The 20,032-nt window shown below is 41.8% G+C and overlaps 1 protein-coding gene across 7 annotated transcripts in view; it reads left to right on the top strand.

Annotated features, from left to right (window-relative positions):
* Positions 1-19,999, top strand: part of LOC122968443 (spermatid perinuclear RNA binding protein) — an 84,582-nt gene extending 64,583 nt beyond the window's left edge. For all 7 annotated transcript variants that reach the window (XM_044333668.1, XM_044333672.1, XM_044333671.1 and 4 more), the window contains 10 exons: positions 530-627; positions 1,938-2,043; positions 2,902-2,985; positions 3,648-3,856; positions 4,739-4,891; positions 5,142-5,276; positions 5,880-6,020; positions 6,629-6,758; positions 7,608-7,661; positions 13,594-19,999. In XM_044333668.1, the coding sequence (XP_044189603.1) occupies positions 530-627; positions 1,938-2,043; positions 2,902-2,985; positions 3,648-3,856; positions 4,739-4,891; positions 5,142-5,276; positions 5,880-6,020; positions 6,629-6,758; positions 7,608-7,661; positions 13,594-13,688 (1,205 nt within the window). In that variant the 3' untranslated portion in view covers positions 13,689-19,999. The remainder of the gene's footprint in view (positions 1-529; positions 628-1,937; positions 2,044-2,901; positions 2,986-3,647; positions 3,857-4,738; positions 4,892-5,141; positions 5,277-5,879; positions 6,021-6,628; positions 6,759-7,607; positions 7,662-13,593) is intronic.
* Positions 20,000-20,032: the final 33 nt, after the last annotated feature.

Here is a 20,032-nt window from a genome sequence, read left to right as displayed (position 1 = left end):
TGGCAGGTCATCATTAAGAGAGCATCTTAATTAGGAGCAGCTGAAGGACGTCCTTTCAAAATGTTGTGTATCCTTGGAAAAAAATCTGTTATTCAAAAAACGTGGCTCATTTTATTCAATTTTTTAAATTTAAATTGAATTTTTTTAAGTTCAAATCTAGTTTGAAAAGAGAAAAGAGCAGTTTATATGAATATTAAACAAAATGAAAGTCAAGAAGGCATTTTTCCTCATTTACAGGGAAAACTTGTACCACACTGGTGTCAAGTTACCTCCAGTATTCAAATTTAATACAAATGAGGCCCAATTTCAGGTTGAGGGTTTTTACTGGTTTGAATAACTCAAAGCCAGGTTTACCAGTTAGATTTTTCTCAGTCTTGCAGTCCTGTTGCTGCTGTTGTCCATTTTAATTGTCATTGGCACTTATGTCATGACAGTGAAGCCTAATTAAATGTTGCTGAGCAGCAGTGTCAGTGCATAAAATGACAACAAATGACTAAGTGTGTGTGTCATCTTCTGTCACTTCCCCCAGGTGGTCCAGGTTTACACGACCCATGTGAGAAAGAGCCAACAAACACACTAGCCAACATGACCGACCAGCAGGCTGAGGCCATTACCTACAGTGCACAGGTACACACACACACACACACACATACACACACACACACACTACAGTTTCAAGACACTATTGTTATCACCCAGCTGTACTCGCCCTGAGCTGTCAGTGTGTGGGAATCGGTAAACAACACGCCTGTTACCAGACAGAAAGACCCCATCACCACTCCAACCACACAAACCGCATGCACACACATACACACACATACTTGTGCGAGCATGCGTGTGCGTCTCCAGAAAGAGCCTTGTGGTGCTGCATTTTAATGATTGGTGTGGGAAACCATTGCCATCGCTAGCCATAAATCCATCTATGACACCCTGAGGACAGTATTTGTGTGCATGTGCCGTGTGTGTGCGTGTGTGCTGTCATGTCCTTCTTCACACACACACTCGACTGAGCAGGGCAGCCTCTGAGCCACACGGCTTAGTGAATCCTGCCGTCCATTTCCTTTGAAGGCAGCCTGAACGAGGCTGGAATGTCAATGGGGATAATTGTATTGGAGCAGATACAAGAGCAGATAGGAGAGAGGAAGCTGTTCTGTCAATGAGCTACACCGAGCCTCATGAATATCTGAGACACTCTACCTCCCTAATGGATTTATATTAGCAGAGCCACTGTGTGCCGTTCTGGTTATCTGTCTCATTGTTTGTGTAGATTGAGGGTGTGTACAGTAGATCGAGAATGATAAATTAACACATGGACATACTGGTCCTAATAGCTGCTGATATTGATATTTAGATGGGGGGAAAGCAGGCATATTAAGATACAGGTCTGGCCATTAGTGCTTATTTTTTTTATATGTATAAGTTGGCCTACGTTTGGAAAAGGCCTCCTAACATTTGTGAATATGATCAGATGAACCCTAAATCAAGTTGCGCACACTTATGCTGTAAGGAGGTCTCTCATATGCATAAGAGATACATCAGCCTGAATATTCTAGCTGAACTTAGTGTCTCTCTGTTTCTCAACCGGAATTTACAAGCTCCTGTCCTGGCCTGCATTGGTACAGCAGCTTCACTTAAATTTAATGAAACTTCTACAACAGAATTGAAGCACAAAATGTACATTATTGAAGAGCTTCTCCTCACAAAGGAAGAAAAAACTGAATACGTGACTGCATGTCTGCAAATCTTCTATCTTGGATATACATAGGACACAACAGAGAATTCACTATGAGTGACAGACTGCAGTGCTTTCTGCACATTCGATTGAGAGTTAAATATTGCTTGATAATATTTACATTTGAATTTAACAGTATAAGAACAGCAAACCTTTTGACTCTCGGACTTTCTTTCTTTTTCTGTGTGTGTTTTGTGTTCAACAGCATGCTCTCAGACTCATGGCATTCGGCCAGATCTTCAAAGTGTTGGAGATGGAGCCTCTTCCCTCAAATAAACCGTCGCAGAAATATCCTTGGTCTGATAAAGAAGGTGAGTCTGCTCACTCTCCCTCAGTGTGTCCTCCTTCCTCTCCACATGTCTATCTGTCTATGAATGTGTATCTGTCTGTCTGAACATTTGTTTGTTGGCCTGCCCCTTTCCTCACATGGGAGCTGCAACATTCCTGGGTTCAGTTATCTGTTTCAGACTGAGGGCCTCTGGACATAAGTCAGAGTTGCCACTAAAAAATTCCATGTTGAATCTCTACACATGATGTGACCTTTCTGGACGTATGCAGTGGTTTTTCTACAAACCAGCACCGTCAGCGCTGTTAATATTGCTGACATGTTAAACATCACAAAAATACCTCTCCAGAAGAGATATGTTGCTTGATATTTGCCCTCTTTTTCCTCTGGGAGTTTTTTGTGACCCTATCTCAAGTGTTACACTACTGACAGGGTGGCCTTGATAAAATGTCTTGTGCGTGCTGTTTCTGCTTTCGATCCCACTTAGAGAAACACTCACAGAAATCTCATAAGACCTTGTATTGGCTAAATTCCAAAGCGACTTTCATGGAAAATCGACTCGGGCTCTTGGTACCTCATGACGCTGACATGGAAAATTGCCAGAGCCTTTACAGATTAAGGTGCATGTAGGGAAGGAGATTACAGTATGTCTTCCTCATTGTTTGACTGTTTGCTGGTCTGCTTGTCTCTCCTGTTTACTTTGCCTGTGACTTTATCCTTCGTTTTGCTTGTTCTCACGTGTCATTTTGCTTTCTGCAACTTTTTGCCTCCCTTTCTTTCTGTCACACACGTGTGCCTTTGTGTATGTCCATATAAACATATCTTGTAGTTAGTGATTGATTCCAAACTCTCTCTGCATCTCTCCCTCTTGCTCCCTCTCCAGGCTTAGGTCTGAAGAGGCCATATGAGGATGGAGCAATGGATGACAAGGACCTCATCAAGAAGATGAAGAGGAATCTGAGAAAAGGTACAAGAAGGAAAGAAATGAAGAACAATGGCAGAGCATCATATCCAGCTATCTCCTATGGTTTTAGCTTTTTAGCTTCATCCAGTATTGGAGGAATTTTCTTTCTGATGTTGCCTTGAGTCTATATTTTTCTTCTAACCACTGAAAACAAAGCGGCCCCACTCTCAGAGATAAAACAGTCATATTCAGTTGTCTACAGACGAGCCTTGCTTCTCTTCCCCTTGTGTCTATGTTTTTGTCTTTTTCCTTCTCTGCTTCTCTCCATTCCATCCTCCCTCCATCCCGTGGATGCAGATCAATAGTATTGATTGCAAACGTTTTAGTAGGCCACCCAACCATCCACAGCTCTTTCTTCATACAAGGAGAAGATGAACCACGACTAATGGAAGCAGAGAGGCATTTTCTTGGCAAACAGGAGGAAAGTGATTGAAAGTGATGAGAAAATAGAGCGGCACCTGTATTTATCATAAAAATAACCGGCCTATGTGCTGAAAACCTTTAACAGATATGATTTATTACATACAGTAATTCTGAATTGGCCCAGTCTGTTCAATTTCAGCTGGATCCTTGTTAGACGCCCTACAAACCTTTTATTAAATCGACCCCAATCTGCTCTACTTTCTACTGTAACCATACCCCCTCCATTCTGATTTTTGCATTAGTCCTGGACAGCAAAGCCATAGACTCCAACCAGCCAATGAACGCCCTGATGCGGTTGAACCAGATCCGGCCGGGGCTGCAGTACCGCCTGCTGTCCCAGTCAGGCCCAGTTCACGCTCCGGTCTTCACCATGTCTGTGGACTTGGATGGAACCATTTACGAAGCATCTGGATCCTCCAAGAAGACCGCCAAGCTCCATGTTGCTGTCAAGGTAAGAAACCAAGTGAAGGAAAGGGATTGGAGTGTCTGGGACAGCACTTATATGCAACTGAGAGGAGAATAACGTGTAATTAGTCCATCTTATATCAACATTTGATCCTGACATAACAGAGAAATTATAAAAAGCAGACTAATTTTAAAAAGCAGATATGATACTTTTTTGGCTGTACCTGAAAAACTTTCTAAGCTCCAGCTGTAACCAAACCTGTCTGTGTCTATTTATATGTATTTTACTTTATATGCCCATTAGAGTGTCAGTGCGTGTGTGTGTGTGTGTGTTTGTGAGGAGGGATGGAGGTGGGCAAAATCCATGTAATCCCAAAGTGGTTGTGAACAAAGAGGCTCTCCAGAGCACGGAGCTGGGATAATCCGCTATCCGCTCCATTCCCATAAAAGGCACTTTCTCCCCATATCTCCCCCTTTTCCATTCTCATTCTCACTCACTTTCTTTCTCTCATGTATTCACCTTTTGATCTCTCTTCCTCTCCCTCACTTTCGCTCCATCTCCTGCACTCTCTCTCACATTCTAACTGCGGCTGGTTCAGCAGCTGTAACACAATCATCTATTTGGGTCAAAAACGTGTCATTCTCCTTTTTCGCTTCCGCCTGCATATTGTTCTGAATCACTTTGCTTCTCTGTGTGCCGGCAAGGACTTACAGTAGACTCTTATGATTCTGTACAGCCAGTGTATCATAATGGCTTTATTGTAACCGTTTTGTAAGAGATGACAGTACATGCAGTATGCTGCAGTATTGCTGCTTCTGGAAGCAGCTGCTTCTGAATCTTAGATTAGAAAACCTGATTTTTGGCTTTAGTTTTTTTGTTTGCTGCATCCTCCCAACTCCTCTTTACTTTATCATCCTCCCTCTTCAGGTTCTCCAGGCGATGGGCTACCCGACAGGTTTCGACTCAGACCTGGACCCCATGAGTTCAGATGAGAAGTCGGATGGCGAGGGGAAGAGTGAGACGTCCACGCACACTAGCAATAATCCAACACACTCCTCGGACAGCTCCAACACACTGGAGGTGGGAATTGAGACATGCTGATAAAAAAATTGCATATACTCAGTTCTAATGATTTTTTATTCTGAATCTGGGAAATTTTTTATTAAATGTTAAAATGGGCTGTCCCACTGTTAGATAATCCCAGATCTGTGACATTTATTGCATATCATGCTCCCTCTCCCAGGTTTGCTTTCCCCTGTGTGCTTTCTCATAAAGCAATGAGGATGCTGCTTTCAAATTAAATTACTTTAATAACCTTTTCGCTCTGCAGGTGCGAACTCAGGGTCCCATACTGACGGCAAGTGGTAAGAATCCCGTCATGGAGCTGAACGAGAAGAGACGAGGCCTCAAGTACGAGCTCATCTCTGAAAGTGGAGGCAGCCACGACAAACGCTTTGTTATGGAGGTGAGAGCTTCATATACACGCAGACTGACGCTGGTAAAAGATTATAAATCATCAACAATATGTGCGTAGATAAAATGCTCAAATTTCACAAGTACAAATGCACCTTAACCAGATTCACAAAAGGGGAGACTTATACAGAAGCTAAACCACACACACAGAAACAAGCTGATCACCGGTAGAGTCAATCAGTCAACTTGGTTCCTGGAGCAGGCCTGTTCTCTGTGGGGTGTGCTGTTTTCCGACATGCCTGGCTGCTCCATCGCTCTGCTGATTGATTAGCAGGACTGCTTGACAGCAGGGCATCGCTAAACAAGCTGTCCTGTTCAGCCAGACTCACTGGCTGAGTTACTGATGGCTGATAAACACATGGGTTTTGGGCAACATTATTGTGTGATTTGTTTGTGGTTTTGACATAGCTGTAACATAAAAAGTGAAACACTAATAGAAAGGACTACAACAATAATTAGACTAAAATTATAGCATGGCTCCCAAACTTTTCACTGGATGCAAAATTCAAAGTATTTTTTTAGTCTAACTCTAATCATAAAATATGTTTAATATAATATTTTACATTTTTCGTGTCTTTGTGTGTGCGCATGTCAGGTGGAGGTCGATGGGCAGAAGTTTCGTGGAGCAGGCCCCAACAAAAAGGTAGCAAAGGCCAGCGCTGCTCTAGCAGCTCTGGAAAAACTCTTCTCTGGTCCCAACGCAGCTGCAAACAAGAAAAAGAAGATATTGCCTCAGGTAAGGAGACACACATAGAGCACACCGCACATACCAGACACAGAGAGGACATTTCTTCAGTCTGGGTCACATGCTTTACTCACAGAGAATGATGACATCAACAAATAATCAAAGCCCTTTGTACTGTAACTGTCTTCTTTTACAGCCAAAGTGCCTTTAAAAATGATTACATTTAAACCTCTTTTCTGATCAGTATCACCTCTGTAGAGCAGGCGGACAATTTGTCCACCTTGTTCACCATGTAGCCTGTCAGTAATCAATGACACTGTGTTTAACAAGTGTGCAATCAAATCAATACTTGACCTGTTATCAGATCACTACTCTACCACTTGTTTGGTCAATGACACTGTCTGCTAACAGATTTGTGAACAACCAGGCCCATAAAGCATCATGACATTGTCTTAGATAAGTGTGTGTGTGTGTGTGTGTGTGTGTGTGTGTGTGTGTGTGTGTGTGTGTGTGTGTGTGTGTGTGTGTGTGTGTGTTCCTGTGTGTGTGTGTGTGTGTTATGCATTATGAAGGCACACATGTCTCTAAATACTGTATCTTTCTTCGTATAATGAATGTCTGAAACACACTTTAATCTAATATATACTGTCTGTGTTCAGACTAAAGGAGCTTTGGCCGCGGCAGCAGCAGCCTCAGCAGTAGCAGCTCAGGTAGCCAGAGGAAGAGGAAGAGCAGCCCTCGCAAGAGGAGCCTTCGTCAGCGCAGCCGCACCTGGATACGTTACACCAGGTAGTAAGAAGATCGTTGTGTGTATTGTTGTCGTTTTTCTCCAAGATATGTATTTTCTTTCATACATGGGTGGAATGGTGGTCATCTTCGGGGTGTTTTGGTCTTTTTAAGGGCAATTTTATCAACCTATGAAATGATACAGTTGCATTACATATGAGCAATTTGCTTCATTTTCATATTATACCATAATACAAATCTAATTTTAAAGAATTCTTGCTCACGGTTGGATCCTCATATCAAGCCTTTGAGAAAATGATAGTATATTCCAACCTCTTTTCCCTGCTAATCCCTCCAGTTCATTTTTTATTTTGTACAGTATTTTATTTTCAAATTTGACACAGTGGCTTGTGCAGGGTTGGCATTTTCTTTTACCGTTGGCTACACAGCACCGACATTTTCTTCAGCTTTAGGCTTCTTTCTCTGTGTTCTATTTTAGCTTCCATTATTTCCCTCCAGTCGTATTGGAAATATCACAGGCTCTCAGAAATACCCTACAGTGACATACAGTACAGTACAGGAGATAGTTGTCACGTCAGTGCATGACTGTTGGATAATGAACAGTATTAACAGAGAATCATGCAGCCCTGATACAGTCACTACTGAAGACATTTTTTTGATTTTTCATGTGAAGAATTTTATAAATGTTTCATTGGAGTGTTTGTGTGTTCAGTTTCATGTTGATCTTATTAGGACGTTGTGTAGCTTTCGCTTACTCTGAACCCACAGCTGTCTGCTAGAACGCAAGATGGCCACATACTCATCAAAACTCACTGAAGATGTTGGAAAAGTGCAGCTTGGAATTAAACAAGTGCGCAATTGAATTAGACCCTGTAACTTCTTCCCCAACAGGCTTCGGGACACCGTATGGCTACAGCCCTGCTGCAGCAGCTGCTCCTGCATACGGTACGTGCTTGTTTTCTCTCCCCGTCCAGTCCTCATCATTTCACCCTCCTTCTCCCGTCCGTAACCTTCCTCCCTCCCTTCTTCCACCTCCTCTCCTCTCCTAACCATACAGTCTCCCCTAACTCAACAAACCATAACTGTAAAACATTAGTAGGAAGAGTTCAAAACTGCCCTCAAATCAGTGTTTTAGAGCAAATTAATCATTCTTCTCCACTGCCTTTGGCTTCAATTTCTTCCCTCAAATTTTCTTCAAAACTTGATTCCGTTCTAATCCAAGTTTTAGGGTTTGACACTGACTTTCAGTCGTAATTAAATAAAGCCTTAATTGTTTCCTCTCTGTTTTGTGCTTCAAGCAAATCTGTCTGTGCTTTGGTTAAGTGTCTGCTCACCACTTATTCCTTAATCTTGCTGTTGCCACTAACTCCCTCCTCTCTTAATGGTTGGATCACTACTCCATCAGGAAAGCTCTGTTGCCTCTTGAATGACAATGACACAAACACACCTGTGCATGCAGTACTACTATTGAATGAAAGAAAAGAGTATAAAACTGCACCATAGAACAGCCATCCTCTACCCAACTGAACCAACTTTCCTTGGCCCTACATTAACCCAGACCCAGACACTCTGCCTGTGTTGCTGTCATCATCATTTCTGTTCAGATTAGCAGGACGCATAGTGTGAGTTCCTCGCCTCACCCCCTGTTATTTAAGACAGAGTGGTAGGGTAGGCTTGCACTGCAGCGCTGCTTCTGCCATGTTACTGCTGCCGAGGGGTTTCCATGTCTTCAGTGCTGAAAGTGATGACTGGGCTCCATCACACGCACAGGAGTTAAGGACAGGCTAAAATCTATACTAGTGCCTGACCTTTAACGGTGCAAGTATTAGTCCAGAATTCACTCCATACATCCCTCTGTCACACACACACACAGTCATGTTTACCTGAACAGACTGAGCCTTGTGTAGCGTGTGTACACATGTTGCATTGGGAGGCCTCTCTGTCCATCCTACGGCTTGAGTTTTGAATGGGTCTTATGTGCTGGGAGAAATTGGTCCGGGGTCCCAGGCAGACGTTTAGTACCCCCCTGAGAACCCAAGAGCTCCGAATATGAAGCGTGCCTTAGTTTCTCTGTTTATGATGGAGCTGGAACTGGTGGGTTTAGTTTCAGTCTCTGGCCTGCACACTGCACCCCTCTTTTCACATGTTATTGTGACTTCCATGCTTACTGAAAAAAAATCATTTGAATATCCAGGTAGCTGCTGCTTACATCTAACTAGAGAACAATGTTACTGTTTATTTCAGTGGAAATGGCATCCAAAAGAACTGAAAAGATATGCAGTAGGTTGCTTCTGACTGGCAAATAAAAAGACTTGATAGATAAAGAGGCGATTCAATGTCCAGTATCTTCTGTGGGGGTGATGCAGCATAAATCATTACACACTGTGTGCATCACTGCCCTGTTACTCATCGGTGCACGCCACATATCTGGTGGGTGATCATTGTGAGATCAGCTGACACTGAGCTTTAACCTGAGCTGTAACCCACAAGTAAGTGAGAAGTCAAACTCATTTCATGTTCTATGAAAAGACAGAAGTGAAAACTGGAATTAAACTCAGAAACTTGTTCTGAACTGAAATGTTTCATCCTCACAGTGTTTGTCAGCACAGGGAAAGTTGGAAAATTTAGGAATTTGTGTGGCAAAAAAACAGAAAAATATTAAATACACCCAATGGTAAATGGACTGTATTTATTTATATCATTATTATCCAAATGCTTCTTATTCACACACACACTGATGGCAGAACACTACTGTACCATGCAAGACCATCCTCAGCAATTTAGGGTTCAGTGTCTTGCCCAAGGACACTTTGACATGTGGACAGGAAGTGTCCTCAGCCTCAGCTGCCCCTATTGTAAATATTAAACCCACTTTGAATTTTACCAGCTAGATATTTTCAAAAATCTTAGGGTCGGCACCATAGGGTCTTAAATTTAAATCAGAGAGGGGAAAAAAGGCACTTGAAAACATTAGTTACTACTCCTTTTTCTTTTTTTTAATAAAAGGCTTTCATCTTATTTCCTGCTTTTTCACTGTGCTCTGGCTCCTATTGCTGCTTTGGGATTTCCTGCTGGAAAACACTAAGATCACATTCTAGCTGTCGAGATCACTAGAAATAGTAGAACAATTTGTGGAACACACACGGAACATTTTTCCAAACATTTTTTTATACAGGGCAATGCAAACAACAACTTGCCCTCTCTTAAAGGATAATTCCAGTTTATTACAACATGGGTCCTGATTTTGTCGTTTTGGCCATCATTCCTATCAGTATTAATAACATTTTACTCACCAGGTTGATTGCAGAGATCTGCGAATGTGGCTTCATCACTTAGAGTGAGTCAGACGGGGCAAGAAACACAGCAGCAGTCAGACAATCAGGCCGGTTGTTCAGAAAATCCCAGATTAGCCAGATTTATTTGAAAGAAAAAGGCAAACGTTACAACTTTGACATACTGTACTTGCAGTGTTCCAGTGGGATTATTACTGACTTTTAAGATGCTCACTTTAAGTGTTGCCTCTAAAAAAGAGGCATATAGTCTGGCTGTTGGCTTGTTTACAACCTGTTTGACTGCTTGTGTTTCCTGCTCCAATATCTTCATAATCATTAAAAATAAATAAATTAAGACCAAAGTTGTAATAAACCAAAATTAATCTTTAAATTTTTCCATTTGCTTTATTCCTTTTAACTCTGAATCTCTCTCTCGGTTCTTCTAACCACGGACGAAGGCCGTCACCTCGTGTACACACATTCTTGCCTGTTCTCACGCACTTACACTCCCTCCTTTGGGAGCCCTGTTTGTTCAGTGCGAGAGTTTTTTGGTGGACATGTACTTGTAGCGTAGTGTGTAGTGTAGTGTAGTGAGCATAGAAACACTTGGTTATTTGTTGCCCTGGACTCATGCAGAGCTGTGCTCTTCTCATGTCTCCCCTCTAGGTTTGCCCAAGAGAATGCTTCTGTTGCCTGTCATGAAAGTGCCCGCCTACCCCGTCCCCCACTACTTCTTTTAGCACAGAAGACATACAAACCAAACGCACCTAGCCTTTTTCTAGAAGGGAAACTCGGTCTGTTTTTTTTTTTTTTTTTTTGGTTTTTCCTTTTTGGTTTTTGTTTTTTCTACCATATCAATGATGGGGAGAGGATTATGGACTTGATCTGAAGATTTGTAAAATCGCTATTTTGCTTTTTTTTTGGTTGGTTTGTTTATTGTTTTCTTATTGTTTCCAAAAACTGTTGTGAACATGAAAAACATACTGCAGGTTTAAGTTCTTAACAGATCAACAAAAACTTGAAGGATTTGTACTGTGAATTTTTACCTCATTCTTTGAGTCTAAATTAAATATATAAATATATATATATATATATCAGCCTTTTGTTATTGTGTTTATTCTGTGCTAGGAAGTTGATAGCCTTTGCAATATGATACACACAACACACATTCTCTGTAAAAAGTAAATAATGTTCAAAAATAAAAAAGTTTATCTCCTATAAAAGCTGAACACTGCCTGGTTTATATCTGACTTAAAGGCTTTCAGCTGGTTTAGATTTGATGCAGTAGCACCTTATTGTTTCGATTTTAGTCAAAACTTTAGGAGTAGTTGCTGTTACGGGAATTTTCGAGCAGTTATTTCAACTGAAGATTCACTCTGCACATGACAGTCTTACATCTAGCCGTCAAGCTTTAATATACGAACTTTCACGTACACCCAGATTGAATTTCAGTCTTTCCACGTACCTCAGCGCCTCATGTTACATCCTTTTGACCCTCAGCTTATAGATATTCAGAGAGAAAGGCAAGAAGACAAAGGATGAATTAAGAAAGCTTCTGTTAGATCCCGCATCTTGCATTCAGCCGCACGATCTCATTACTTTACGTGGATTAATGTTTGGCAGGTTTCCCACTGCTGTCACACAGCTGTCACCTACAGTACAGTACAGACGGTGAGCTTGTATTTGTCGTCACATAAACCAACTGCAGACTTTTTGCAGCAGTAATTCTGGAGCTCAGTATGTTGTTTACACTGAATTCAATTGGCATAAAATGGTCCAAAATAACAAAGACAAAACATGTTACTTGTACTACATGTAAATCAAAAGTAGTAGTAGTGACTCACTGTGAATGTGTTTTATGTTGTTAGTATTTCATTATTTCAGAGTCATTGCTGTATTGTTGTTTTTGCATGTTTTTGCTCAGTCCCTCTATGACTCAATCTCTGTGTCAAATAAATATTTAAAGATTGATCAGAAGAATGACCTAATGTCACAAAAAAACAAAACAGAGAGAGAGGAACTTGGCTAAATAAAGTACAATGAAGGAGAAACTCCAATCAAAGGTCAGTGCCAGGTCACAACAGAGTTAAACTGGCCCTTCACCACGTCTTGGTCATCCAACCAGCAAGAGATAACCCCCCTGACGACGTCTCCATGGTTACGGCTATGAGGCGCAGCCATTGGATGAGAGGACCCAATATCTTGTCCAATGGTTGGTTGAGCTCCACTGAGTTGTTTCAGTATAAAGCCTTAAAATTGGTATTTGTCTCTGATCACCAGCTTTACTTCAATCTCAGATGATTGAAGATTCATTTACAGCTCTCACATCTGTGCTTTATTTTCTGTTATGCTTTTGTTGAATGTTGAATTAATTTTAAGTGCACACAGAGCTGAAGTTCCAGAAAGAATATTTGCTTTCAAAACTGCTTTACCTTTGTCTGATCTTTGTCTGATCTCATTTTCAGTCTTTGATCTTCTCATCTAACTCCTTTAAGTGGACTTTTTTGTCCTGTTGGAAATGCCGCTGTAACCTATATGCATTAAATCTTTCTCAAATCCATCATGTTGTCAAAGACGCTAAAGGAGCTATATGTAAGAATTGTGAAGCAATTTACATGTATTAATCGTTTTTTATTACCAATAAGTGGACGGGTTGTAACGTAACTTAAAAAATGAGACCTTCCCTGACTTTCTTGGTTGCCTATATCAGCCTGTGGACTGATTTCTATGTGAAGGACTCAGGCCGGTTTTTCCACGAAAATCCACCAGATGTGACATTTTTGAACGCTCCGGAGTGCCTTGCCTTTCTCCCACTAACGTCAACAAACAACCGGCAACCACCGCAACAAAAACTGTGCTAACTTATCCAACTAGAAACACCCTGCAGATATTAGCTCTCCAGCTCTGTTACCTACCTGGCTGGTGGCTAGCTGCCTAACCATGCCAGCTATCACCATTTCTGGCTACAGTACCTTTGTTTTTTGGGGGGTTGAGAGGGCTAGCTGCATCCGTTGACCACCACACATTTCACAACAAAACCGCAGCGTGTTGTTTCCTAGCCACAGCTCACTGAGCCTACCATTGTTTAGCAAACACGGTTGGCGGTTTGCAGGTCGGCTCAGGTTCAGATTTATGATTAATGCATATTTTTGCGGGTTGGGAGGTGCAGATTAACTCTCATAATGGGTTGGGTGGATGTGGGTATTAAAATAACCCTGACCCGTGCATCACTACTGACCAGCAGTGTGGGGGGGCTGACTTACTGGAAGTGAGAGATGCTTTGCTGAAGCACGGGGCAAAACACAATGTTAGAGATCTTTTATGTTATTATGAGAAGTGTAAGAGAGAAAAAAGACATCACCACCAATAGTCTCGCACCTCTGTTCACTCACGCTGATGAAGTGTGAATGTGAGCAACAGGATGCTGACTGCAGTTCACTTAACGGCCACCGGTGTCGCTAATGAGAAGGAATTTCTGATTCTTACATATAGAACCTTTAAGAGAGCTTTATGTGTAGCAGCTTCACATTGTTTTTATGGATGTTTCGTACTATTCATATAGTAATTACTCCTGCTTTCTTTCTCTGTTCCTCATCTCCCTCCAGGAGGACTTTTCATTGACAATCCCTTCTACCAGCCGCGGACCATTGCTCCTTTTATCATCCATCTGGGTCCCCAGGATCTCTTCTCTGACTTCTAGATGCAGCAGATTGTTGGATACGCTCTCACCTGCCTGTATACGCAGGACACCTGGCTGCTCACATGCCCACCTGTTTTTTCTGTCTGTGTAAGCGGGCTGCCTTTCTATCCCAGCTGACAAAACTCACAGATTCAAAACTGTTTTGCTGGAAAAACCTTCTGCCCGACAACGGCGGCGGAAACCGTCTGACCTACTGACAGAGAGGCTCGAAGCTCCTCTCTGTGTTTTCTCTACACTCCGTCCAGATTATCACATCAGAGGAGAGCAACTTTACACAAAGCAATACTCGGATTTTACGAGAAACGTTCGGCTGCGACTGTGCCAGGCTGGGCTGAACTTTGGTCTTTCTTATAGCAATACACCTGAACTCCTCTCTATGAGCTTACTTACTTGAGAAGATGTGAATGTCCGATGGAGTTTTAACCCAACACAGCATTGCAATAGCTCATTTTGATTGTATATTCATTATATGTGTGTGTACGTGTGGCTATAACATGACTATATACACATATATGTATGGTGTATGTTTCTATAACGATGTGTTGACAATAATATTACTATATGATGATGTATTTATGTAAATATGCTATAAAATATAATTATTGTTGGTATAAATTATTTTAGAATTATAAAGTGAAATGTAACTGTAATATCACAGTATAGCTTTCTTCCAATTTTATATACACTGAGCAATTGAAGCTAGTTCTAGGAGATGCAATATTATCTTTGGTATTCCTATTAACCTGTGCTTTTAGAGTAATAATGCTTCCTCTTTTCCTTCCGTCCTCTGCTTCCTTCAGACTTTCCCTCTATCTTTGATGTCTTTCTGAGCCTTTCTGAGCACGCTCTCTGCTGCCCGAGGTTTATTTACATGGCCTGGACCAGAGGTGCTCACTACTGAACACACTCATAACCTAATCACACCTGTGTGCGCACACACACACACACACACACACACACACACACTTTCCTGTCAGAAAGCACATTTTCTATAGTCTCACTGCTGGCAGGGAATACTGTTGTACAAATATTGTATGTGTGTAGTGTGTGTATACTCTAATGTACGCGCTCCTCCCTCCACCATTAACACACGGACACACACAACAATTGTCAGCTTTGTCCCGCCCAAAAGCACAGCTCACTGGCACCCATTACTGCTCTTTTTTTCTGCAAACACACACATTCACACACACCCTTCCCTCCACCTTCCTATGGCAATTCTCTACTGTGTTGAAGTGAAGCTGCTGGTGGCAGAAACAGCTTTGTCAAAGGGTCTTGTTACACAGCAGGAAAGACACAGCACAAACTACAGTACCAGCTAACTAATTAAAGCTATAACCCCACTAAACTCTTCTATAAGGGTATCATCATCGTCAGGGGAAGACTTTGCAGAAATGGATCACTTCTGTGTTGATACTGCAGGACTTTAGGGTGGATAGGCACATGTTAGTGGCGCGTTTTAGGTTACTGAAGCAATGTTTTGAAGCCTGGATCAGGGTTTTACCACTGGCTGACTTTGTCAGTCACTAAAGCCTGAAAATTTGAGCCGGAGAGAGCAAAAGCTGGGGTGGATTGAGGAAGTTTCAGCTAGGGATGTTTTGATCCAATGCATCAGATAAGTACGTGTCATAACTGACCTCATTAAGTGGATTGGGTACTGACATTAATGATCCACATTAGATAGATTTTTGTCTGTCATTTACAGTTATGTTTACAGTTTTTGAATTTGGGAAAAGGAGTCCTGGTCCTATCGGATCAGTACTCTAAATTGGTTCCTTGATTTGATGCCTGTGATGGTTGAAGCTGAGACACATGTCAATCAATCAAACAACCCCCCCCCCCCCCCCCCCCCCCAAAACATCTCTGTAAGCCTTAATATGCTCAAAAGATCAAAGATCTTGTATGATCAAACTATCTTGTGAGAAAATATATTGACTTTGTATTTTCAGACAGAAGTTGGGCCTCTTTGAAGATTTGAAGCCTCCTCCTGCAATTAGTGTGTCGGCATCTTAAGGCTCTCCTGCACTGGCCTCAGCTGCTGTCTGTTGTGGCGCCGGTTTCACAACTTACAGTGCAGCTATTGATGAACTGCTCAGGACAGATTAGTAGTTGGTTATACTTTAAGTCTCAAAATATATATTAGTAATTGACTGTAGTGGTAGTGTTATAGCACGTATTAAATTTAATTTTAAGAGATAAGACAGAGATGAGATATCCCATTAAACTCTATACATATAGTACATTGGATCAAATTTTTCTTTACTGTTGGAGCTGAACAAACACATAGTAGTCACTCAGCACTGTGTGGGATTTCTGCAGATTTCTGTGGTGACGCTTTTAAAAACTCTTCATCTCTGTTTTTCTTTTTTTAGCCTTTAATAGAGACAAGGTATCTGTCAGCAAAGACGAAATCGAACAGAATACGCATCAAAAGGCTTTGATTCTCCTCACGCTCGCCTTGATCTGGGTGCTAGTTTGATCTCCCGTGTTTGTGCCGGCTTTGATTCAACAAAAACGATGTGTGAGAAACATGAGACAATAGACTCACCGAGGCCCTAAAGCCTATTTTTCATGTGATTTAGAGATATGAAGGTAAAGTGAAGTCCTTTTCCAGTTGTGCTCTGTTTCTTGGAGTGGCAAGGTAAAGAAACACTGAAACATTCAAGTTTGAACAGCTGTTTCCTCAACCTTAACAGCTGGACTTCCACAGTGTGCTGTACTGTGATGTATATCTAGACCTCAATGGTTTTAGCAGGAGTACACATCCATGTATATGTGGGATACACTACACTGCCCATGAGGAATCTGTCTATAAAGACTGTATTTTACAGTCATAAATTAAAAAAAAATATCACTGGACTGCTCTCCTAGACTACCACTTCAGAGTCCTGGAAATTAAAATGTTGTTGATATTTTATCTGCTAATCTTTGTTTACATATGAAAAACATTTGGCTGGAATTTACAAGAGTAAATAAGTGCCAAGATCATCTTACTTCTCTGACTTGCAGCAGCTTTAAGTTGATCCTGGTACTAAGATGTCATGTAGAAACTAGATCCTGTTTTTTAAAAAAAAAAAGATCTACTGTATAATCACATATTCTCCGTGTTTATTGACTCTGGATCTTTGCAGCACGTGTCTGTCTGTTAGTTTTGTTTGGATTTTTTTGCAGCATAGCTTTACCATCCAAATCACAGAGCATTTCTCGTCGTCTCGTCTTTAAAACTCTAGAACAGGGATTTGAGAGGAGCGTTGCTTTGCTGTGACTTTTCGTTCTCGTGTGGAATTCACGTGGAGGTGAATGATTTGGAGCTTTACTATGTTCGAAACAGACCTTCTCTGTCGGCTGAGAATTTCTTCTAATTTCCCCTCTGCCCTCTCTCCGTCTCTCTCTCTCTCTCTCTTGCTCTCTTTCTGTGCCCCCTCCGTCCTCTCTCTCTCCAGATGGCCAACATTAATAAGGCAGACAGTCATACCTCAGTGAGCGACCTCTTCATTTCCCCTCAGACTGAACAGACACACAGGAGGAGTCACCCCTGACTACTGACCCCGTCCTCGCGGTCTGTTGGCTGGACAACCACTTTTTCAGAGGACGGGTGGCAGAGTGAGAGCTCAGGGAAACACAGTCAGTCTAAAACTGGCATAGGCAGCCTGGTGGGACTGTGCAGGAGGTAGCTGGTCCACAGCAACACGCAGTGTGAATATAATAGGGAGCTGTTTTCTCTCTATTAGGCTGAGGTCCCAAATGTGTGTTTCGTGTTAGGATTTACAGTGAAATGTGAGGTGAAATATCCATCTGAAAGCTTACAAATGTCACAAAGGAGATGTAAACAAGGAATCAAAGGAGAAAAATCATCTGTCCCTTTTATGTCTCCATGACAAATGAAGAGGTAAACAACATCTGCTGAACAAACTAATGCCACTCCCATGAGCCTTCCCTCATGATCCGTTTAAACAAGCTTTAATCAGTACATGGAGAAGGAAAAGGAAGGCTGAGCAGCAGGATTGGCATCGTCCGATTGTGTTTCCCATACTGTAGCACCACCAAGATGACAATACCAGCCATACTGGAAACATTACTGTGGCATGTTTTTCCTGAGGAAACACACTCACAGTATCCGTGATGAAAGGCTTGGACAGTAATGTCTATGTGGATGACTTTCCTAAAGAGTAATGGTTGTTTGTGCCGGACTCAAGTCCCGTTGAGTTTTCTGATGGATGGTCTTTGTGTTCCAGTGTTCCCCAGAAATGTGGCAGCCATTGTGTCAACCCCCCGTCCCCCCCCATACACACACACACCTCACCCACCATCCTGCATTTACAGTTTTTCAACCACTGCCTCCCAGAGGTGGAGCAGCACCGCAGTGCGCGTTCATCGACGATCACGCCTGTAAATCTTAAGAAGCACAAAACACATGCGGGAAATACACCCACACATCGTACTCAGGGCTACCTGACACACACACACACACACACACACACGTGTATGCAAACCGACACGCACACACATACACACATCTGTAAATAGTTCACTGCATTCACTGACAATAACAGCCGAGCACATTGACACAGCATGACATTCTTTGCTCTGTGGTTAGTACGTTACATGTATGATTGTAATGTATATAGTGAGAGTCACACAAGCAGTTAGGCCTTGTTTGTACTTTAGGATTTGAGCCATGTATAGCTGAGAACTCCACACCCACCCTCATCTACCCCATTTATTATCTTGGTGCTTTATAACAGGCTTTCTGTAGCACTGTACATAATGGATTTTACTTTAAGTTTGCCTTTTTGGAGAAACACAAAAAAAGAGGGAGGGGTGCTGTCGTCAAAAAAAAAACAACAACTTTTTTGGCACCGAATGCAGGAGCTTCGCGCGTTTAGATGCTGCAATATGTTCAGTAGAGTTTAAGAGCTCTGAGTGCTTTTGTTGCCAGGTAACGTCAGCTTTTTTGGACTTTCTACTTAAGGTCAGTTTGAGCCCGGTTTCCCAGCGGCGCCTCTTTGTGATCCTGCCAGGTCAAAGGTCAGAAGGAAAGCGAATGAAGCAGAGATGCTTTTGGGAAACAGGGTTCTGGTTTGTTCTGCAGGATGGGATTTATCCAGAGACCAAAGACTCTGAAGCCTTTGTTGCACAAATCTGATCATCCCGACAGTCTCAGAAGTGAGAGACCATACAGTTGCTCACGGTCTAGACGGTTATGAAATATCAGGTAATAAAAAAAAAAAAGTAATCCTTTGTGTAAATCCAGCCTCTAAAGGAAAACTGTGTCTTGCTCATTCTTGCATTAGCACGGAAAGTCGGGGTTTAATTCGGAGAGCCGTGCTAAATTTGTCTGGAAGCAGAGGGAAGAGAGATGGTGAGAGTGAGCTGGAAAGTCCATCCGTGAGCGGTTCTGAACTCTGCAGAGCAGCAGAAATAGATCCGGGATCACGTTTCACCTGCCCAGGCAAAGTTAACCAGACTCACTGCTGAACAGATCATTTTCTCTGGGTGTGTGTGCATGTGTGTCAGGGGGAAGTGTGTGTGTGTTTGGCAAGCATATATGGCGGAGGTGATGGTAACCTATTTCACACTCATATGCACACACACACACACACACATGCAATAGTGCAGTCCCATTGAGCATGTCGTTGCATACTTGCTGGTCATGGTCCACTGATTGTTTAAGTCCAATATCCTCCTGATAAACGATCAAGCATTTTGGTTGGGAATGTACACTGTTGTTATAGTGATTGTAGAGTAGAATGTATTTACTCATAGAAAGAGTAAACTTGCTTTTTTGTAGAGAAGCATATATACAGAATATATATGGATACATACATATATATACATCTATATATCTTTTGAACAACTTGAGTTGTTTTAGGCGCATCCACCCTGTTAGGATTCATATTTCTTTCCCCTTTTTCAATTTTTATTTATAATGTTTTGACAAAAGTAGCGTCTTATGAGTGATGAGTGTTCAGTGTTTCCTGTAAATATGATTTTTTAATTTTATTTTTGACAAAAAGGGGATTAAAATAAACTGTTTTACGATGCTGCCTATGAAGTTATGAAGTGATATCCGTCCACAGAATCTATTTGATCCATTCATTTACCAGAGTCAATTTTTGTGAGATGTAACAAATGACCGGTCATGCTGAACTGAGGCCAATGACAATGAACGAGGTGGGTCATTTGAATTGTATTCATTGTTTTGATTAGTAGCAAGATTCACAGCAGTGATGATCTGTGGTTGTCACTGTTCTTGACATAATCTATGCTTGATGAACTGAAAATAAAACTGAGAAAGTGCTGAATCTTTATATGCGAGTACCTTTTTTAGTGGTCACTGAAAC

Source organism: Thunnus albacares, chromosome 18 (assembly GCF_914725855.1).
Source record: "Thunnus albacares chromosome 18, fThuAlb1.1, whole genome shotgun sequence".
NCBI lineage: Eukaryota > Metazoa > Chordata > Actinopteri > Scombriformes > Scombridae > Thunnus > Thunnus albacares.
The sequence above is the reverse complement of the archived record's forward strand: the minus strand, read 5'-3'. Positions and strand labels throughout refer to the sequence as shown.